The sequence below is a fragment of the Lampetra planeri genome, chromosome 3 (assembly GCF_965212315.1).
Source record: "Lampetra planeri chromosome 3, kcLamPlan1.2.h2, whole genome shotgun sequence".
Lineage (NCBI taxonomy): Eukaryota > Metazoa > Chordata > Hyperoartia > Petromyzontiformes > Petromyzontidae > Lampetra > Lampetra planeri.
This window is the reverse complement of record NC_136109.1, coordinates 29,855,895-29,880,788: the sequence shown is the minus strand read 5'-3', so window position 1 is coordinate 29,880,788 and position 24,894 is coordinate 29,855,895. Positions and strand designations below refer to the sequence as shown.

The window sequence follows — 24,894 nt, the reverse complement described above, 5'->3', positions numbered from 1 at the left end:
CCAGACGGGGCGAGTGAATGCACAAGCAGCAGACACACAACGCACCATGAACACGGATCATGCACATACAACGAGATGAGCCACACAACCGTGCTAATGTAAAGAAACACAACTCACAGACATAATTCACTATTGCACACGATGACATCACACGCACAAATAACAACAGATGAGGAATCAGAATTTGGCAACCACAAAGACAAAGATCCCCAGGCAGCCTCAACAGACTGTTAGCGAGGACCTATGAAGGCCGGTACGGCGCACGAGGGGGTGGGTGGCCAGACTCACGCCCGACCGCCTTTGTCTCCCCGCTGTTGATCTTCTAAGGTCGACCTCGGGAGTTGCTCAGATCGTCGTCAAACTCGGGTCGCCGGATTCGTAGCGCAGCGCGCTCACCACGACACTGCCGCTCCCCACGTAAACAACCACACACACACACTCTTGAGCACCACACACGTGTACATAAATATACATAAACTGTGAGTACCACAACTGTAGGCTTGCACACAAATATATACACAAACACACGTACACACAATGTACACATGTAAACGCTGATAATGATCACTGATATGATGACAAAAGCAATGAGAAACACAGAAATATACACACAATAATAAACACATTTAATATACACAATGATACACAGAGTAATATACACAATGATACACACAGTAATATACACAGTAATATACACAATAATACACACAGCAATATACACAATGATACACACAGCAATATACACAATGATACACACAGCAATATGTACAATGATACACACAGTAACACACACAATGATACACACAGTAATATACACAATGATACACACAGTAATATACACAGTAATATACACAATGATACACACAGTAATATACACAGTAATATACACAGTGATACACACAGTAATATACACAATGATACACACAGTAATATACACAATGATACACACAGCAATATACACAATGATACACACAGTAATATACACAATGATACACACAGTAATATACACAATGATACACACAGTAATATACACAATGATACACACAGTAATATACACAATGATACACACAGCAATATACACAATGATACACACAGCAATATACACAATGATACACACAGTAATATACACAATGATACACACAGTAATATACACAATGATACACACAGTAATATACACAATGATACACACAGCAATATACACAATGATACACACAGTAATATACACAATGATACACACAGCAATATACACAATGATACACACAGCAATATACACAATGATACACACAGTAATATACACAATGACACACACAGTAATATACACAATGATACACACAGTAATATACACAATGATACACACAGTAATATACACAATGATACACACAGCAATATACACAATGATACACACAGCAATATACACAATGATACACACAGTAATATACACAATGATACACACAGCAATATACACAATGATACACACAGCAATATACACAATGATACACACAGTAATATACACAATGATACACACAGTAATATACACAATGATACACACAGTAATATACACAATGATACACACAGCAATATACACAATGATACACACAGTAATATACACAATGATACACACAGCAATATACACAATGATACACACAGCAATATACACAATGATACACACAGTAATATACACAATGATACACACAGTAATATACACAATGACACACACAGTAATACACACAGTAATATACACAATGATACACACAGTAATACACACAGTAATATACACAATGATACACACAGTAATATACACAATGATACACACAGTAATACACACAGTAATATACACAATGATACACACAGTAATATACACAATGATACACACAGTAATATACACAGTAATATACACAATGATACACACAGTAATATACACAATGATACACACAGTAATATACACAATGATACACACAGTAATATACGCAATGATACACACAGTAATATACACAATGATACACGCAGTAATATACACAATGATACACACAGCAATATGTACAATGATACACACAGTAACACACACAATGATACACACAGTAATATACACAATGATACACCAGTAATATACACAGTAATACACACAATGATACACACAGTAATATACACAATGATACACACAGTAATATACACAATGATACACGCAGTAATATACACAATGATACACACAGCAATATGTACAATGATACACACAGTAACACACACAATGATACACACAGTAATATACACAATGATACACACAGTAATATACACAGTAATATACACAATGATACACACAATATTATACACAATGATACACACAATATTATACACAATGATACACACAGTAATATGCACAATGATACACACAATAATATACACAATGATACACACAGTAATATACACAATGATACACACAATAATATACACAATGATACACACAATATTATACACAATGATACACACAATATTATACACAATGATACACACAGTAATATACACAATGATACACACAATAATATACACAATGATACACACAATATTATACACAATGATACACACAGTAATATGCACAGTAATATACACAATGATACACACAGTAATATTCACAATGATACACACAGTAATATGCACAATGATACACACAGTAATATACACAATGATACACACAGTAATATGCACAATGATACACACAGTAATATACACAATGATACACACAGTAATATACACAATGATACACACAGTAATATACACAATGATACACACAGTAATATACACAATGATACACACAGCAATATACACAATGATACACACAGTAACACACACAATGATACACACAGTAATATACACAATGATACACATAGTAATATACACAATGATACACACAGTAATATACACAGTAATACACACAGTAATATACACAATGATACACACAGTAATATACACAATGATACACACAGCAATATGCACAATGATACACACAGTAACACACACAATGATACACACAGTAATATGCACAATGATACACACAGTAACACACACAATGATACACACAGCAATATGCACAATGATACACACAGTAATATACACAATGATACACACAGTAACACACACAATGATACACACAGTAATATACACAATGATACACACAGTAATATACACAATGATACACACAGTAATATGCACAATGATACACACAGTAATATACACAATGATACACACAGCAATATGCACAATGATACACACAGTAATATACACAATGATGCACACAGTAATATGCACAATGATACACACAGTAACACACACAATGATACACACAGTAATATACACAATGATACACACAGTAATATACACAATGATACACACAGTAATATACACAATGATACACACAGCAATATGCACAATGATACACACAGTAACACACACAATGATACACACAGCAATATGCACAATGATACACACAGTAATATACACAATGATACACACAGTAACACACACAATGATACACACAGTAATATACACAATGATACACACAGTAATATACACAATGATACACACAGTAATATACACAATGATACACACAGTAATATACACAATGATACACACAGTAATATACACAATGATACACACAGTAATATGCACAATGATACACACAGTAATATACACAATGATACACACAGTAACACACACAATGATACACACAGTAATATGCACAATGATACACACAGTAATATACACAATGATACACACAGTAATATACACAATGATACACACAGCAATATGCACAATGATACACATAGTAATATACACAATGATACACACAGTAATATACACAATGATACACACAGCAATATGCACAATGATACACACAGTAATATACACAATGATACACACAGCAATATGCACAATGATACACACAGTAATATACACAATGATACACACAGTAATATACACAATGATACACATAGTAATATACACAATGATACACACAGTAACGCACACAATGATACACACAGTAATATACACAATGATACACATAGTAATATACACAATGATACACACAGTAATATACACAATGATACACATAGTAATATACACAATGATACACACAGTAACGCACACAATGATACACACAGTAATATACACAATGATACACATAGTAATATGCACAATGATACACACAGTAATATACACAATGATACACACAGTAACGCACACAATGATACACACAGTAATATACACAATGATACACACAGTAACGCACACAATGATACACACAGTAATATACACAATGATACACATAGTAATATACACAGTAATACACACAGTAATATACACAATGATACACACAGTAATATACACAATGATACACACAGCAATATACACAATGATACACACAGTAATATACACAATGATACACACAGTAATATACACAATGACACACACAGTAATATACACAGTAATACACACAGTAATATACACAATGATACACACAGTAACGCACACAATGATACACACAGTAATATACACAATGATACACATAGTAATATACACAATGATACACACAGTAATATACACAGTAATACACACAGTAATATACACAATGATACACACAGTAATATGCACAATGATACACACAGTAATATACACAATGATACACACAGCAATATGCACAATGATACACACAGTAACACACACAATGATACACACAGTAATATACACAATGATACACACAGCAACACACACAATGATACACACAGTAATATACACAATGATACACACAGCAACACACACAATGATACACACAGTAATATACACAATGATACACACAATGGTACACACAGTAATATACACAATGATACACACAGTAATATACACAATGATACACACAGTAATATACACAATGATACACACAGTAATATACACAATGATACACACAGTAATATACACAATGATACACACAGTAATATACACAATGATACACACAGTAATATACACAATGATACACACAGTAACACACACAATGATACACACAGTAATATACACAATGATACACACAGTAATATACACAATGATACACACAGTAATATACACAATGATACACACAGTAATATACACAATGATACACACAGTAATATACACAATGATACACACAGTAACACACACAATGATACACACAGTAATATACACAATAATACACACAGCACGACACAGTACACAGTAATATACACAATTATACACACAGTACGATACAGTACACAGTAATATACACAATTATAAACACAGTAATATACAGTAAACAGTAATATACACAATTATAAACACAGTAATAAACAGTAATATACACAATTATAAACACAGTACTACACAGTGATACACACACTAGCATCATAGCACTGTACACAATAACAACACAGGGATACAAAGTGACACACCCAGTGACACATTCATCGGGACGGGTGACGCCTGTTCTGCAGACAAACGACATTGTGTGTGACACACCAGGTGTGTGACACCATGTGTGCTGGTGTGACACTGTTGGTGTGATACTGTTGGTGTGACACTGCTGGTGTGACACTGTTGGTGTGACACTGCTGGTTTGTCACTGTTGGTGTGTCACTGTTGGTGTGACACTGCTGGTGTGTCACTGTTGTTGTGACACTGTTGGTGTGACACTGTTGGTGTGACACTGCTGGTGTGACACTGCTGGTGTGACACTGCTGGTGTGTCACTGTTGGTGTGACACTGCTGGTGTGACACTGCTGGTGTGACACTGCTGGTGTGTCACTGTTGGTGTGTCACTGCTGGTGTGACACTGCTGGTGTGTCACTGCTGGTGTGTCATTGTTGGTGTGACACTGCTGGTGTGTCACTGTTGGTGTGTCACTGCTGGTGTGACACTGCTGGTGTGACACTGTTGGTGTGTCACTGCTGGTGTATCACTGTTGGTGTGTCACTGTTGGTGTGACACTGCTGGTGTGTCACTGTTGGTGTGTCACTGCTGGTGTGACACTGTTGGTGTGTCACTGCTGGTGTGTCACTGCTGGTGTGACACTGCTGGTGTGACACTGCTGGTGTAATACTGTTGGTGTGTCACTGCTGGTGTGACACTGCTGGTGTGTCACTGCTGGTGTGTCACTGTTGGTGTGTCACTGTTGGTGTGTCACTGCTCGTGTGACACTGCTGGTTTGTCACTGCTGGTGTGTCACTGCTGGTGTTTCACTGTTGGTGTGTCACTGCTGGTGTGTCACTGTTGATGTGTCACTGCTGGTGTGTCACTGCTGGTGTGACACTGCTGGTGTGACACTGTTGGTGTGACACTGTTGGTGTGACACTGCTGGTGTGTCACTGTTGGTGTGTCACTGCTCGTGTGACACTGCTGGTGTGACACTGTTGGTGTGTCACTGCTGGTGTGTCACTGCTGGTGTGACACTGTTGGTGTGACATTGCTGGTGTGTCACTGCTGGTGTGACACTGCTGGTGTGTCACTGCTGGTGTGACACTGTTGGTGTGTCACTGCTGGTGTGACACTGCTGGTGTGACACTCTTGGTGTGACACTGCTGGTGTGTCACTGCTGGTGTGTCACTGTGTGACACTGTTTTTGTGTCGCGACGCGGATGGACACGGACACGGACTCGTTCGGTCACTTTAATTCAAAGCGCGGCCCCGCGGCTCCGGGTACAAAACGAACAGCGGAGTCGCTAAATCAATCAACCGATGAACGCGTTCGTGAACAAACCCCTCCAGTCAGCCACCAGGTGCCTCTCCTCGTTCGACGTCTCGCGGGTGGCGGGGGACGAGGAGCCGTCGCGCGCCCATCGAGAGACCCCGCGTCGCTCCGTGACCCCTCTCCCTCTCGGGGTCATATAGACTGTATATATATAATGTAGGCCTATATACTGTAGTTTCATACGGTCAAGCACGGGACGGTGAAAGAGCAAAACACGACACGGGATGGACACGGGGTACAGACACTCACGAGCATGGGCGGCGCGCGGCCGCGTATGTACAAAGGGCGCTCCCCCGAGACCCCTGCAGACCCCACTGAGACCCCTGCAGACCCCAGCGGGACCCCGTTCGGACCCCACCGGAACCCCATAAAGACTCCACTGAGACCCCATAAAGACTCCACAGAGAGTCCGTCGGGACCCCATAGAGATCCCACCGGGACCCCACCGGGACCCCACAGACAGACACCCCATAGAGACCCCACAAACAGACACCCCATAAAGATCCCACAGAGACTCGTCGGGACCCAGAATGGACTCGGCCGGGCCTCGATAGAGACCCTGCGGAGGGCACACCGGGGCCCCTGGAGACCCACAGAACCCCCGTAAAGACGCCATGGAGACCCGTAGAGAAACCATCGAGACCCACAGAGATCCCTGAAGGACGCCATCCACGGAGACGCCACAGGGACCCCTCCTCGTGTGCCAGGAGGACCAGCGCTCCCCTCGCGCCGGCGGCACGGAACCCCCCGGGCCCTGTCAGTCGGTCAGAGGCGGCTGGAGCCCATGGGGGCCGAGGCGACCCAACTGGCTCCGAACCGGACGAGGTCCGACTCCTTCCTACCCGGCCCCAACGCGGTCCCCTGGGGTCCGGCACCGATCCCCCAATGCCCCCCCCACCCCCAGTTTCTTACCCTCCCACCCCTTACCCCCCGTCCCCTACCCCCCCCCCCCCCCTCTGCTAGGCGAAGCTCATGGAGACCGTGTGCTCCAGGGCCTTGCGGCGCAAGGAGGCGATGCTCGTGCCCCGCCACATGTCCCCGACCTCGGGAGAGCCGCAGAGCTGCGGGGAGCCCGTGGGGACGGTGCTCACCACTTGAGGCGGCCCCGACAGCGACGTGGAGACCATCCCGGGGAACGTGGGCTGGTACAGGTGGGACTGCAGCCCGCCGCCGTTCGACAGCCCCATGTGGTTGGGCCCCCCGCCCAGACTGCACTGCGACAGGGATTGCCCCATCTGGGGCTGGCGGCCCAGAGACGGCGGCAGCGGCAGCGACGAGACGCCGGACATGGCGGCGCCCCAGCGCGCGTCCCCCGCGTGGAAGGAGCACAGCGAGTCGGCCATGGAGGGCGGGAACTGCGGCAGGCCCGCGGGCGGCAGCAGCGCGCCCGGGGTGCGGAAGACGTTCGTCGTCTTCTTGCGCTTCTTCCACTTGGCGCGGCGGTTCTGGAACCAGACCTGCCCGGAGGGGGTCACGGGAGGAGGGTCACAACCGGTGGAGGAGAGGGGGTCACGGGAGGAGGGGTCACAACCGGTGGAGGAGAGGGGGTCACGGGAGGAGGGTCACAACCGGTGGAGGAGAGGGGGTCACGGGAGGAGGGGTCACAACCGGTGGAGGAGAGGGGGTCACGGGAGGAGGGGTCACAACCAGTGGAGAGAAGGTCACGGGAGGAGGGGTCACAACCGGTGGAGGAGAGGGGGTCACGGGAGGAGGGGTCACAACCAGTGGAGGAGAGGGGGTCACGGGAGGAGGGGTCACAACCGGTGGAGGAGAGGGGGTCACGGGAGGAGGGGTCACAACCGGTGGAGGAGAGGGGGTCACGGGAGGGATGGCATCGCCAGGTGAGGGTCGACTGCGCCCAGTGAAGACACGAGAGGGGCAGCAATGAGCAGGGACAGAGGGGGGGGGGCAGGACAGGATGCCCGTCACCAGGCGAAGGCGACCAGGGGGAGGGGGGTGCAGGCGGCAGACACGAGCAGCGAGCGGCAATCGGGGTGGGCGCGCGCGCCGTCCATTAACAAGGGGGGCGGGGCGGGGGGGTCATTGACGTCGTGAGCGAGCTCCTGTTAGCGAGCTCCTGTTAGCGAGCTCCTGTTGGCGAGCTCCTGTTAGCGAGCTCCTGTTGGCGAGCTCCTGTTAGCGAGCTCCTGTTAGCGAGCTCCTAGCTCCTGTTAGCGAGCTCCTGTTAGCGAGCTCCTGTTAGCGAGCTCCTAGCTCCTGTTAGCGAGCTCCTGTTAGCGAGCTCCTGTTAGCGAGCTCATGTTAGCGAGCTCCTGTTAGCGAGCACCTAGCTCCTGTTAGCGAGCTCCTGTTAGCGAGCTCCTGTTAGCGAGCTCCTAGCTCCTGGTTAGCGAGCTCCTAGCTCCTGTTAGCGAGCTCCTAGCTCCTGTTAGCGAGCTCCTAGCTCCTGTTAGCGAGCTCCTAGCTCCTGTTAGCGAGCTCTTAGCTCCTGTTAGCGAGCTCCTAGCTCCTGTTGGCGAGCTCCTAGCTCCTGTTAGCGAGCTCCTAGCTCCTGTTAGCGAGCTCCTAGCGCCTGTTGGCGAGCTCCTAGCTCCTGTTAGCGAGCTCCTAGCTCCTGTTAGCGAGCTCCTAGCTCCTGTTAGCGAGCTCCTAGCGCCTGTTAGCGAGCTCCTAGCTCCTGTTAGCGACCTCCTGTTAGCGAGCTCCTAGCGCCTGTTGGCGAGCTCCTAGCTCCTGTTAGCGAGCTCCTAGCTCCTGTTAGCGAGCTCCTAGCGCCTGTTAGCGAGCTCCTAGCTCCTGTTAGCGAGCTCTTAGCTCCTGTTAGCGAGCTCCTAGCTCCTGTTAGCGAGCTCCTAGCTCCTGTTAGCGAGCTCCTAGCTCCTGTTAGCGAGCTCCTAGCGCCTGTTAGCGAGCTCCTAGCTCCTGTTGGCGAGCTCCTAGCTCCTGTTGGCGAGCTCTTAGCTCCTGTTAGCGAGCTCCTAGCGCCTGTTAGCGAGCTCCTAGCGCCTGTTAGCGAGCTCCTAGCTCCTGTTAGCGAGCTCCTAGCTCCTGTTAGCGAGCTCCTAGCTCCTGTTAGCGAGCTCCTAGCTCCTGTTAGCGAGCTCCTAGCTCCTGTTAGCGAGCTCCTAGCGCCTGTTAGCGAGCTCCTAGCTCCTGTTAGCGAGCTCCTAGCTCCTGTTAGCGAGCTCCTAGCGCCTGTTAGCGAGCTCCTAGCTCCTGTTAGCGAGCTCCTAGCGCCTGTTAGCGAGCTCCTAGCGCCTGTTAGCGAGCTCCTAGCTCCTGTTAGCGAGCTCCTAGCGCCTGTTAGCGAGCTCCTAGCTCCTGTTAGCGAGCTCCTAGCTCCTGTTAGCGAGCTCCTAGCGCCTGTTAGCGAGCTCCTAGCTCCTGTTAGCGAGCTCCTAGCGCCTGTTAGCGAGCTCCTAGCTCCTGTTAGCGAGCTCCTAGCGCCTGTTAGCGAGCTCCTAGCTCCTGTTAGCGAGCTCCTAGCTCCTGTTAGCGAGCTCCTAGCTCCTGTTAGCGAGCTCTTAGCGCCTGTTAGCGAGCTCCTAGCTCCTGTTAGCGAGCTCCTAGCTCCTGTTAGCGAGCTCCTAGCGCCTGTTAGCGAGCTCCTAGCTCCTGTTAGCGAGCTCCTAGCTCCTGTTGGCGAGCTCCTAGCGCCTGTTAGCGAGCTCCTAGCTCCTGTTGGCGAGCTCCTAGCTCCTGTTAGCGAGCTCCTAGCTCCTGTTAGCGAGCTCCTAGCTCCTGTTAGCGAGCTCCTAGCTCCTGTTAGCGAGCTCCTAGCTCCTGTTAGCGAGCTCCTAGCTCCTGTTAGCGAGCTCCTGTTAGCGAGCTCCTAGCGCCTGTTAGCGAGCTCCTGGTGGCGAGGCACGCGGAGACTGGCGGGCGCGAGGCATCGGTCTCCTCTCTCTCACAGGCGCGGACACAATAACGAGGCCGAAGATCCCCCATTACAGACGGAGCGACTGTTACAGCAACTTCTGTTTGGGAATACCTATGAAGGCCAGAACCACACCCAGCCGCCTTTGTGTCCCCAATGCAGATGTGTATACACCTTGTCGACGGCGGGGAGGCTCAGGACCGGCTTACATCGATATTTGCCACTTATGTTGGTCGTGAGCGGCAATCGAACTCGGGCCTCGGGGTTCGTAGCGTGGTGCGCAAACCGCTACACTGCCGATCATCTTAATCACATGTGCGTGCAAACACACGTATGCACGTGCGCACGTACTTGTACAGATACACACAGAGACGCACACATATCCCCACGCACAGACAGACAGATTTACACAAACACACCGCGTTATCGTGCGCCATGCCGGCCTTAATAGGTGCTCGCTAACACCACTGTCCCCACCAATCTATACACACACGCCTTTTGTCACACACACACACACGAGGAGTATATCCACAGGACAAGCGCCGTTGACTTCCCCCACAAAGTGGTACTAATTTTATCGACACGGAAGCAATGATGATGATGGGGTGAGTCAACTCCCAACCAGGATCTCGACAACTTCCGATTGCCGTCGGTTCCTTCACCTCGATCTCTTGTCGAGTCGCGGCGAGACGCGGCGAGACGCGTGGCCATCACGGAGTGCCACCACCGGAGTGGGTGGTGCAGCTGAGGCAATTACTGAGAGGGTGGCCAGGGGGTCAAACTGATGACGTAATAAAGAGGCGCTCAAGAGCTCGAGTGGAGGAGCGCTTTTGCACAACTGGATTTGATTGAGAAGCAGCCCTTGGCCCCGCGCTGAGACGCGTGGATCAGAGACGTGGGCTCGTACGGAGAGAACACTGGAGCACGGCGGGAGAGTGCGCAAAGGGAGCGTGCGATTTATACTGAGACAGAGAGAGAGGAACACGACGATCAGAGAACAGGCGCACACGATCGACATCACGTGGACTGTTCGGAGGTAAGCGGACGAGGAATGGCCACCGTGAGACGGGTGAGACTGGTGAAGGAATGGCAGCCAGACGATGGAACGCGGCCCGAGGCCGGCTCAGTGACGACCACGAGCGGACGATCACCGCCGCGGATTTGGAGCGCGGAGCGCGGCTCGCGTGCGGGATTTGAACTGAAAATGATTTTATATTTTACCAGGTAAGGCCCACTGAGCTATACAGCTGTTTTACTGAAGCGACTTGGGCACAAATGATAGCTCAACGAAGTGGCTTATCGCGTGGATTTTTTTAGGAGTTAAATAATCTAAACGCATGTTTCTAAATGTGGAGGGAAAACCCGGAGGCCCCGGAGAAAAATCCACGCGATTATCGCATCGCAGGATCATGAGGGCCGGCGAGAGGATGGGGAGGAGGCCTTCATCCAGCAGTGGATCGATCAGAGTGACGACGACGACGGCGACGGCGACGACGACGACGGTGATGCGCACACAATGACACAGATCCAATGAGAGAGGAGTAAGCGCAGCACAAAGCGCGGAGTGGATCGTGTCACCCTCGCCGCCGTTGATGCTAGCCGTGGCGCGGTGCGCTAACCACTGCACCACCGCCACCTCGTGCACACACTGACACTCGTACTTGCGTACACACAGCACGTGTTTAGAGGACAGCATTCATCTACTGAAGATCCATGTGCACACACGCACACCTATATAGTGCGACAGTGCGTCGCGTGTATCCTTACGCGTGTACACATTGAAAGACACACACGGCATGCACATCAACTACACATCATGGAATTTGTGAGGGTGCACACACACGTGTGCGTGTTTGATAAAGACTCCCCATATAGCCTTAACTGACTATTGGGGCAAGTGCTGTTAGCGAGTCGCACCTATGAAGGCCGGCATGGCGCACGAGGGGGTGGGTGGCCAGCACCACGCCCGGCCGCCTTTGTCTCCCGAGTGGCGATATTTACACATTGCACCAGGCACTCATTTGAGGCCGGGTAGACCTAGGGGGAGAGGCCCAGGAACGGTTGAGATATCCGTCACTGGCGTTTGTGGCCGTGAGCGGGAATTGAACACGGGACGCCGGGTTCGTGGTGCAGTGCGCAAGCCGCTATTGCCCCCACAACAGACAAACACACACCTCAGGGAGAGTCCACGCACTCACGCGCCCTTGACAGTCAAACCAATCGGACCACCCCGCGCCATGATTGCTGGGGCCCAGATTCTAGAACGACGATGTTTTATGCCAATTGTCTCGTTCATGCATACAGTGAACTATCTATTTCCATTCAATACTCATCAATTGACCAATAACATATTCATATACAGAGGACCGCAGAGCTTCGGCAATTGCAGGTAGCGCCGCCGCCGCTGCCGCCGCCGCCCTCCGGCTCGTCTGTGCTTCCTCTGCGTCGCCCTCTGCACGAGAACGGCACCTCGCCGAGCGCTTCGAGAACACCTCTGTGCTCTACACGAGTCGCGATACGGGTCTCTGTGCGTGTGTGTGAGATGTAAATAGACTTACACGTGGTTATAAGTACTCAGGCCAGACGATGAACACGCGTGTGTGCTATAGTGTAGCGGTTATCGCGCTGCGCTATAAACCCGGTAACCAGGGATTGATTCCCGCTCACGACCAACACCAGTGACGATTATCTGAACCGGTCCTGGGCCTCCCCGAGATCAACTCAAATCAGTACCTGGTGCGATGTGTAAACATCGCCACCGGGGAGACAAAGGCAGTTGGGCGTGGTGCGGGCCACCGACCCCCTCGTGTACCGTTCGGCCTTCATAAGTGCTCGCTAACAGCACGTGCCCCTACAGTCTGCTAAGGCTACACGGGGGATCCTTGTGTGTGTGCACGTGTGCGGTCCGCACGCATCTCTCCGTGAACACATTCATGGGGCGCACGCGCTGTCTGCGCACCACCACCTCCACACAGCAACCCACGCGGCCGCCGCTCCAGCAGGCAAAGGTCTCCCACTACGGCCGCCCGGCCAACTTCCATTCAGCGGGTGGTCACTCCTTGTCTGCTTCTGTCCCGATGGTCAACTCCCTCCCTTCATCCTCGTCCGCGCTGATTCCCCCCCTTCCCTCCCCCGCCCGGTCTCTGTTCAGATCTTCTCTGTCCATGGCTGAGCGCGTCCATCTGTCCTCGCGTTTTGTTATAGAAGTCAGCCCCCCCCATCGCCCACCCCCCCGATCGCCCCCCCCATCGCCCCCCCCCATCGCCCCCGCCATCGCCCCCGCCCCGCCACTTGCCGTTGATCTGAACAACGTAAACATCAACAATAACATTCCTCCTCGTCTGTGCCCCCAGGCGCTAACCCGACGATATAAACTTGAGACCATACGCCCCGTGGCTGTCTCCACGTACACGTGCTGCGGGTGTGGTGTGAGTGTCCGCATCCCCTCGGCCACGTTGGTTTGAAACAAGCACAATGAGGACCGGTTTCCACACTCGAGTGTCTCATCAGCAGTCAGGCTCGCTTGCCTGCAGCACTGCTGCTGTACTGCTGCTGCTACTGCTGCTGCTACTGCTGCTGCTGCACTGCTGCTGCTACTACTGCTGCTGCAGCACTGCTGATACTACTGCTGCTGCAGCACTGCTGATACTGCTGCTGCACTGCTGCTGCTGCACTGCTGCTGCTGCACTGCTGCTGCTGCACTGCCTCTGGGTGCAAGCGGCGTCTCCGCCTCGTGCGTCTCCATGCGGGGAGCGCGCTCCACTGCGCTACGGACTCGGCGGCCCGTGTTCGATTCCCGCTCACGAGCAATGACGGCGATTATTTGAACTGCTCTTGGCCCTCCTCGAGGTCGACCCTTAATAAATGAGTCCCTGGTGCGGTGCGGTGTGGAAACATCGTCACTGGGGAGACAAAGGCGGCCTGGTGTGGTGCTGGCCACACGGCGCCCTCGTGTGCTGTGCCAGCCTTGATCGGTGCTACTCGCTAACAGCCCTCGCTTCAACAGTCTGTTAAAGGTTACACGTTGATATTTGTCTTTGTATTACAGTGAGTGTGTGTTGTACAGCGTGTGACTGTGCACGCGCATTCCACGCACACTCCACGCACTCCCCTACCTACCCCCGGCTACCCCCGGCGGGGGCAGGGGGGTAGGTAGGGGAGTGGGGGTCCGTGGTGTGCCGAGTGTCGCGGGTCGCTCCGTGCCCGTGAATTCGCCGGGGTCGTTAATGAATTAATTGACGAGAAGCGCGGACCGCGCACGCGCGCCGCGATCCGGGGTTCGAGGAGCGCGCGCGCGCACAAGGGGGGACCACAACGACAAAGATCCCCCGTGTAGCCTTTAACAGGCAGATGAGGCAAGTGCTGTTAGCGAGGAGCACCTATGAAGGCCGGCATGCGACGCGGCGGGGTGGTGTGACCAGCACCACGCCCGAACGCCTTTGCCTTCCCAGCGCTGATGTGTACACGCCGCCACCAGTTTCTCATGTAAGACCAAGTCGACCGAGGAGAGGAGGCCCAGTTCCGGATCAAATACTCGCCACTGATCGGTCGTGAGCGAACTCGGGTCGCCAGGTTCGTAGCGCAGCGCGCTCACCTACTGCGACACATGCAAAACAAATACAAATCTCCCCCATATAGTATTAACCGACTAATTGGGGCAAGTGCCGTTAGCGAGCACCTATACGTGTTAGCGAGTAACATACTCTAGATAATATGTGCGGTGCACATGCGCACATGCCGGCTGCGTGTGCGCATGCACGGCGTGAACACCCTCACCCACAGCCCACACGGGTACTCATAGTCACGGGTACTCGCGGACATATGCACGTGGATATTCTGCGTGGTGTGCCAACATGCTTTACACAGCACACGCACACACGCACGTGTGTCATTATTACACACGCACGTGTGTCATTATTACACGTGTGTAAATTACGCACGTGCCCAGGCGCCGGCCATCAACATCATCATTCTCGTGGTGGTGGTGGTGGAGATGATGATTATGATGATGATGGAGGTAGTGGAAGTGAAGGGAATAATGATAGTGGTGGAAATTTATGGTGGAGCTGCAGACAGTGGTGGAGATGCTGGTGGCGATGGTGACAGTGATATAGATGATGATACAGATGATGGTGGAGATGCAGACAGTGGGGTGGGGATGATGATGATGGTGTGATGGTGGTGGCGAGGATGATTATGATGATGTTACTTTTGTTTACGTTTTAAAGCGTCCGCATAATGACGCGAGAGGGGAGCGCGGATGGGGAGATGAGAACTGAGAGTGGAGAGAGGGTGCAGAGGTTTCATTGGCACATGTTTGACACTATTCCACGACAACGCTAGATAGCGGGATGCATGTATTAATAAACACATTGAAGACGAAGGCCCCCTGTATTGCGCACACGAGCCTTTGGGGGACGTGTTGTAAGCGAGTAGCGCCTATGAAGGCCGCTACTACAAACGAGGCGGTGGGTGGCCAGCACCACGCCCCGTCGCCCTCGTCTCCCACAGCGTCTCCCACAGCGTCTCCCACAGCGCACCATGGACTCATTTAGCGCTCAGTCGACACAGGGCAGAGCCAGCACCGGTTCAGATATTCGCAGCCCCACCACTCCCCAGACGCACGCGCGCCGACTTGGCTGTGTCGCGTGGAGTGATCACGTGGGGAGCGGTGGTGCAGCGGTTAGCGACCCCAGATCGTTTTCCCGCTCGCGGCCAAATTTCGTGACGAATACCTCAACCGGTCCTGGGCGCTCCCCGAGGTCGATTCAGCCTCGACGGAGCACCTGGCGCGGTGGATAAATATATCGGAATTAGAAAGACAAAGGCGGCCGAGCGTCGTGAGGGCCACCGAGCATCGTCGTGCGCAGTGACGGCCTCTGCGGCTGCTCCCTAACGGCACTTGTCCCAATAGTCCACAGAGACTACCCGGGGGATCTTTGCCTTTGTGTAATAGCGCTTTCTCCTTCAAGTCCTTTGTGACATCGCAACGCGAGCAGTTAACTGCAGTGTGTACACCTCCATTGTGAGTGAATAAACCCTCCATTGTGAGTGTGTAAACCCTCTAGTGTGAGTGTGTTAACCCTCTAGAGTGAGTGTGTAAACCCTACAGGACGCGTGTGTAGATCCTCCATATGTATACAGTATAAATGATTACACACGTGTTTACACGTATAGGTGAAAACACACGCGCACTTGTGTACGCGTGTGTTCATTGTAAGTTAACACACGCGCACGTACACATGAACACACGCGTACGTGTTGTGTTTACATATTAACACACCGACACGCGTGGGCACTTGACCCCACACTCGTTGCGAGCCGTGCGCTGTCGCGAACCGCGTCGCGCTTGTTTGCCACGGCGGCGAGGGGCCGAGTTTGATTTTTGATCGACTTGGTGAAGATGATGGTGGTGGTGGTATTGATGGTGGTGTTGATGATATTCGTGATGATGGTGGTGGTAATGATGGTGGTGTTGATGATGGTGGTGTTGATGATATTCGTGATGATGGTGGTGTTGATGATGGTGGTGTTGATGATGGTGGTGATGATGGTATTCGTGATGATGGTGGTGGTGGTGTTGATGGTGGTGGTGTTGATGGTGGTGGTGATGATATTCGTGATGATGGTGGTGGTGTTGATGGTGGTGGTGTTGATGGTGGTGGTATTGATGGTGGTGGTGATGATGATATTCGTGATGATGGTGGTGGTGTTGATGGTGGTGGTGTTGATGGTGGTGGTGATTATGGTATTGATGGTATTCGTGATGATGGTATTCGTGATGATGGTATTCGTGATGATGGTATTCGTGATGACGGTGGTGGTGATGATGATTGTGGTCATGATCTTTGCGCCATCACCTCCATTGTGAGTTCACAAACCGCGGTCGCGATGCGCGCGAGCTACACACACACACACTCATACACACTCATACACACTCACACACACTCATGCACACTCATACACACACACTCATACACACTCATACACACTCACACACACTCATGCACACTCATACACACACACTCATACACACACACTCATACACTCTCATACACACTCATGCACACCCATACACACCCATACACACACACACTCATACACACTCATACACACACACACTCATACACACTCATACACACCCATACACACACACACTCATACACACTCATACACACAACAAAGACAAAAGATCCCCCGTATAGCCTTAACAGACTGTAGGGGCAAGTGCTGTTAGCGAGCACCTATGAAGGCCGGAACGGTACACGAGGGGGTTGGTGGCCAGCACCACACCCGACCGCCTTTGTCTCCCCAGTGACGATATTTACACAGCACACCAGGTCATCATATGAGGCTGAGTCAACCTAGGAGAGGCCCAGGACCGTTTCAAATAATCGTCATTCGTGTTGGGTGTTAATGGGAATTGAACTGGGGTCGCCGGGTTCGGAGCTCAGGACGTGTGTGTCAACGGCGCTAACCACTGCGCCTCCACTCCCCACAATACACACTCACTTATATTGACGCGATCTAACCCAAAACACCTCTATTATGGATAACACATCGTCATACATACACACAAACACACACATACACACTCATATGTTCGTATACGGGGTGCGTGAGTAACACGCGGTTTGTTCGGACACGCGGTGTATTAGTTACCACACTGCGCTACGAACCCGGCCACCCGAGTTCGATTCCCGCTAACGACCAATAATAAAGACAGCGAATATTTTAACTGGTCATGAGCCTTCCAATAATCGCTCCTGGGGAGACAAAGGTGGCCGAGTGTGTTGCTGGTCGTCGTAGTTTCTCGCGAATAGTACTTGCCCCAACCGCCTGTTCAGGATGTGCGGGGAATATTTCCCTTCGTGTTTTAGTGACATCGGAGTGAGCGAGCTCGGCTCGCTCTCTGTCGTCTTCAGCGTCACACTCCGCGGGAGGCGAATTACTCGGTCCACCGATGCTGCTGGGCTTGCGTGTGAGATTGTTTAATGCTCAGCGGAGACTCGACAACGTTTGTGCCACGTTTCAGCCGTCTACGCCTTCCAGAACATCATCACCCCCACGCACCGTCCTCTATATTTACAACACGTGTACCATTATTATACACAAATAGTTTGTAACAGACTGTTGGGGCAAGTGCTGTTAGCGAGTTGCACCTTCGAAGACCGGCACGGCTCACAACGAAGTGGACGGGTGGCTAGCACCACGCCCATCCGACGGTGGTAAAATCTACACACCGCACCAGGCACGCATTGGAGGCTGGGTCGACCTAGGGGAGGCCCAGGACCGGTTCGGTTAATCGTCACTGGTGTCGGTGCATGTGTATCATCTTAGAGCAATAGGAGTGTATTTATGAGCGTGTACGTTCTATTACGGGTATATATATATATATAACTCTGTATAATATAGAATCAGCCGTGTTTGTTTCATGACGTGGTGAATATACAAGGCGGCGACCTGGGGGGAGCCTTCATTCAACAGTGGATTGATCACGACTGATGCAAATATGAACCTCTACGGCGCGTACGTAAGACGAGGGTGTGTACACGACAGCGTGCACGTCATCTGATGAGGGTGAGAGCGTGCGGCATCAGCAGCAGCACACACACGCAGGTCGTGCGGCGCGGCGCGTGTACACAGATCCCATGTGGCCTACACAGACTGTTGGGGCACGCGCTGTGAGCGAGCGCCTATTCAGGGCGTGCACGCCGCTTCGTGCGCTCAGCACTGAGCCCCCCCCCGGGTGCAGAGGCACCGAGTCCCGGGTCCACGCACCCCCCCCCCCCCTCCTCGTGAACGCGAACAGGTTGCGAGCGGTAAGAGTACAAACATCCTGCCATGCGGCACGCACGTACACACATTCATAGCCACATAGAGTAATCGCAGTTACATATACATATTACATGTACACACATACATAAATATTATATAAAACGACAAAATCCCCCGTATAATTCTAGATTTGAAGCATTCGTGACTGCAAGGATTTATATTCGTAGGTTTTTGTCACATACGTGACTTTACCGGAAAAAACCTACGAATATTAATCCCCCGTATAGCCTGCACAGACTGGTGGGGCAAGTGCTGTTCGCGAGCAGCTATGAAGGTCGCTACGACGCACGAGGGGGTGGCCACAACTGCACCTGGCCGATGATGTTGATGTTTACGCATCGCACCAGGTACTAATTTGAAACTGAGTCGACCTAGGAGAGGCCCGGAACCGGTTCAGATAATCGTCACTGGTCTTGGTGGCCAGTACGAGAATCGATCTCGGGTGTCTCCGCACTATTTATACACACAACGACAAATACGCTAATGCATACAAGACAGAAACATGCACATATATACCTGTATACACATATAGAGCATACACATATATACTTATACTATAAACGTACGCATATGTGCACACATTCACCAATACAGATATCAACTGGTAAACACAACAGGCAAATACATAAACACACTCACGCTCGCATGTGTAGCCGTATCTGTGTGCGTGCGCACGCGCATACAGCCCGCTGCTGCGTGAGGCCTCCTCCCCACGCCGTGCTTGGCCGTGGGGGCACTGAAGGAGCGGGCCGGCGGGTTCGCGCTCTCAAGTCGCGAACCTCCGCGGCGATCCTGGCCACGGCTCACGTCAGTGCCGAGTGACGTCTGGACCGGTTCTGGACCTCCCGATCTGGTCGCGCGCCGCGCCGGCCTCAGCGGGCACTGCCCGTGACCAGCACTCGCCCCAACAGTCTGTGCAGGCTACCCGGGGGAGCTTTGTCTCCGTGGGAGTGCGCGCGCCACAACATCGACGCCGCCCGCGGGAAGCGACGAGGCCGCCGCGTCTCTCGACACCGCGCGCCGCCAGCGCCGACGACGACGACGACGAGAGGCATCGCGCCCGGGCCCCTGTCGGGTGGTCATGACCCTCCCTCGTGACAATATCGATGATGATGATAATAATAATAGTAGTCCTCACCGTAGTAATGATTGTACAATGACGCATACACGTTTACGTGGTGGGCACGCTGCGGGTAGAGAGACGTGGGTCCCCCCGGGGTTCACGCGGCTCTCACGCCCCGCACTGCCGAGCGGCGCGGCGACGATGATCGCTCGGACTTCGCGGACGCGGCGCAACTTTACACACAAACCACCATCACCTAATCACCACCATCATCACCACCATCATCACTACCATCATCACCATCACCTAATCACCACCATCATCGCCACCATCATCACTACCATCATCACCATCACTACCATTATCACCACCATCATCGCCACCACCATCACCATCATCACTATCATCATCACCATCATCACCACCACCATCATCACCACCATCACCATCATCACTACCATCACCACCATCACCTAATCACCACCATCATCACCACCATCATCACTACCATCATCACCATCACTACCATTATCACCACCATCATCGCCACCACCATCACCATCATCACTATCATCATCACCATCATCACCACCACCATCACCATCATCACCACCATCATCACCATCACCATCATCACTACCATCATCACCATCACTACCATCATCACCATCATCATCATCACCACTATCACCATCATCACCATCATCACTACCATCATCACCTACTCACCACCACCATCACCTAATCACCACCATCATCATCACCACCATCATCACCACCACCATCACCATCATCACCACTATCACCATCATCACTACCATCATCACCATCACTACCATCATCACCATCATCATCGCCACCACCATCACCATCATCACTATCATCATCACCACCATCATCACCACCACCACCATCACCATCATCACCACCATCATCACCATCATCATCATCACCATCATCATCGCCACCACCATCACCATCATCACCACCATCATCACCATCATCACCATCATCGCCATCATCATCGCCACCATCACCACCATCATCACCACCACCACCACCATCATCACCACCATCATCACCATCACTACCATCGTCACCATCATCACCACCATCATCACTACCATCATCATCGCCACCACCATCACCATCATCACTACGATCATCACCACCACCATCATCATCACCATCACTACCATCATCACCAATACCACGATCACCATCAACACTACCATCATCACTACCAGCATCACCATCATCATCGCCATCACCATCATCGCCACCACCATCGCCATCATCATCGCCACCACCATCGCCACCACCAATACCACGATCACCCCCACCATCAGCATCATCGCTGCCCACCCGCTGTGGTTGTTGTTGACGGGATGGCGATTGTAACTGCGCAGCTACCGCGCTACTCTCGCTGTCGGGTCGCGGTGCCGCCGCGTGGTGTGTGACGCTATGTCCGACGTTTCGCTCCACGTGCCGGGAACTTCTGCGGGAATTGACGGTGCGGACGCAGCGGCAAACACCTTCCCGGTCGCGTAGAGTGGCTCACGTTGTGCCAGTTAACCATTGTCAAATCTAACAAGTTTAACCACTGCCATTGCTAACCAGTTAACAATAGTTACATTTAACTATTATTGTACTATTTAACTTGTGTAATATCTAACCAGTTAACTAGTGTTACAATTCACGATTCGTATCAGTACCTATTGCTATACGAGTTAGCTATGCTCATAGTTGCTATTGTTAAGCTGTCGCTCTGATTGGCACTGCCGCTGTTTGTGTTGAGAGTTCTGATTGTTATGCCAGGATCGTCACCCGATGGCCGCTATGAATGAGAGTTACCAAGGCGATTATTACGGCTGTTGTTGTTGTTGTTATTGCTGTTGCTGCTGTTGCTGTTGTTGTCAACATTATGATTGTCGCTCGTGTAACTCTCGAGTAGTTTTGGGTGTTTTTATTGATCGAAGACCGCGACTCAAGTTGCCCACATTGTGGGTCGCGAACGCAGCGCGCCGCCGTCGCGCTGGTGTCGCGCTCTTCTGCGATAACCTCAGAAACAGCGACACCCACCACGACAACAACAACAACCACGATAGCAATTACCACGATAACAACCACCACCACGACAACCACCACCACCACGACGACAACAACACGACGACGCCAGGGTCGGCAAGACGGCGATGGGTTCACGGTGGCGGAGTGCGACAGCGAAAAAGCGACGACGACGACGCGGCGCGAATAGCAGCGACTGTAGCTCCGTGTCGATGACAATGATGGCAGCGGCCGCACACGCGCACGTGCACACGCACGCGCGTGAACACACACGCACGTGTACACGCACGTGCACACACACGCACGTGTACACGCACGTGAACACACACATGAACACACACGCACGTGTACACGCACGTGAACACACACGTGAACACACACGCACGTGTACACGCACGTGCACACCAGACTTGCACGCACACGTCAACAAACCACGCGCGATCACCCGCGCGCACACACACACACATGTACACACACACACGTGTACACACACAGGTGTACACACACACGTGTACACATACACGTGTACACACACACACGTGTACACACACACACACACACACGTGTACACACACACGCGCGCGATACGTACGCATCCAAACGACACGCTGCCGCACGTGTACACGCACACCCGTCGCTCCGCCCGCCCGCCCGCCCCGCGCACACGTGCACACACCTGCACGCGCGCGGCACGCACCTGCACGCGCGACTCGGTGAGGCCGATGCGCAGCGCCAGCTCCTCGCGCATGAAGATGTCGGGGTAGTGCGTCTTGGCGAAGCTGCGCTCCAGCTCGTTGAGCTGCGCGGGCGTGAAGCGAGTGCGGTGACGCTTCTGCTTCTGCGGCGCCACCCCCGACTGCTGCTTGCTGCTGTCCGGCTCCTTGAGAGCCGACAGCCCCGAGCCGCCGCCTCCACCACCTCCTCCACCTCCTCCTACTCCACCACCTCCTCCTCCGCCGGGTCCCTGGTTCTGCTGCTGCTGCTGCTGCTGCATGTCGTCCCCCCCGAGCATCGTGACTCCGTCGGGGCCCCCGCACCCCCCCGAGACGCACGGATGCTCGTTCCCGCTGCCGCCCACGCCGACCAGGCGACACTTGCTGGCCTCGGCGACTCGCAGCATCTCAGAGTGATCCTTGAGACCTGAACATACGAAAAGAAGGGGGGGGGAGTGATGGGTGGGGGGGTCCATGAGATGGAGGGGGGTCTCCATTATTTGAGCCCCCCTTCGGAGGGGTCCCTCTTAGCCAGGACGCCTTTAGCGGAGTCTCCAATTACAAAAATCCCTCTCACTCGGGACCCCTGTCGTCTTGGGAGTTCCCCCCACCAGGATCCCGACTAGCAGAGGTCCCCTTCCCGGTCCCCTCGCTCGCGAAGAGACACGTGCTGCTGCTGCTCGCACGCCAGCGCGCGCGAATGTAAACACGCCGCGCTAATGGAGATGAATGGAAACGGGAGTTCCGCTCGCCGCGCGCATCATTGCGTGTCTCGGTGTCTCCGCGTGTCTCGGTGTCTCCGCGTGTCTCCGCGTGTCTCGGTGTCTCCGTGTGTCTCAGTATGTCTCCGCGTGTCTCGGTGTCTCCGCGTGTCTCGGTGTGTCTCCGCGTGTCTCGGTATGTCTCGGCGTGTCTCAGTATGTCTCCGCGTGGCGTATCTCTGGTATAAGGGTGTCTCGATAGTGTCTCCGCGTGTCTCTCTCTAAGTCTCCGAGCGGGACTTGATGAGGTGCGTGTGTCTGCGCAACTCGGCGCTTGGAGGTTTGACTCGGCGTGTCTCTGCGTGTCTGGCCGCGACGTCTCACCCTCGGCGGAGTACATGTTCCTCTGCACAAGTCGCGAGTCCAGCATGTCTGCGTGCGACAGCATCGCGAGGCTGCTGCTGCTGCTGCCGCGCCGGGCGGCTCCCGCCCCCCCTCCTCCTCCTCCGCGCTCTCGCCCCTAATCTCCCCTGATCTCGTTTCACGCTCGTCTCCCGCCGCCCGCTCTGCTCGCTCTCGTCACACTGGTCGATGTCGCCGTTGTTCTTATCGTCGATGTCGTAGCTGTTAAAGTTGATGCCACGCGGCAGTGGCCGCGCGTCGCCGCCGGCCGATGAATATAACGGCGCGACGCCTAATGGGCCGGCCTTATGAGCCACCTAAATCAGGGCCGTCACGCAATCACAGCCAATGAGATCTGACGAGGTGAGGGCTACTGACTCCCCCCTCCCCTTGCACCCCTCCTCCCCCTCCTCCTCCTCCCCCCCGAATTAGCGTCGCCTCGCCCCTCCCTCAGCCCCCCCCCCCCGCGCCGCGAGTGCGCGCGCGCGTTCGCGATGGCAGCGGCACTTAGCACGGGCACGCGC

General features: G+C 52.0%; 1 protein-coding gene across 1 annotated transcript; it reads right to left on the bottom strand.

Annotated features, from left to right (window-relative positions):
* Positions 1–7,707: 7,707 nt before the first annotated feature.
* On the bottom strand, positions 7,708–24,416 carry LOC144717262 (homeobox protein orthopedia B-like). Its single transcript, XM_078592671.1, has 3 exons — positions 24,353–24,416; positions 23,231–23,694; positions 7,708–8,205 (listed from the first exon to the last, which is right to left on the bottom strand). The coding sequence occupies exons 1-3, from the start codon at positions 24,414–24,416 to the stop codon at positions 7,708–7,710; spliced, it is 1,026 nt and encodes a 341-aa protein (XP_078448797.1).
* Positions 24,417–24,894: the final 478 nt, after the last annotated feature.

Excerpts from the sequence above, each read along its gene's own strand:
- LOC144717262 (XM_078592671.1), bottom strand. The coding sequence starts at position 24,416 with ATGCTGTCGCACGCAGACATGCTGGACTCGCGACTTGTGCAGAGGAAC. Across the intron at positions 23,695-24,352 it reads GAACATGTACTCCGCCGAGG|GTCTCAAGGATCACTCTGAG; the intron begins GTGAGACGTCGC and ends TCGTATGTTCAG. Across the intron at positions 8,206-23,230 it reads TGCGTGCCGCGCGCGTGCAG|GTCTGGTTCCAGAACCGCCG; the intron begins GTGTGTGCACGT and ends CCCTCCGGGCAG.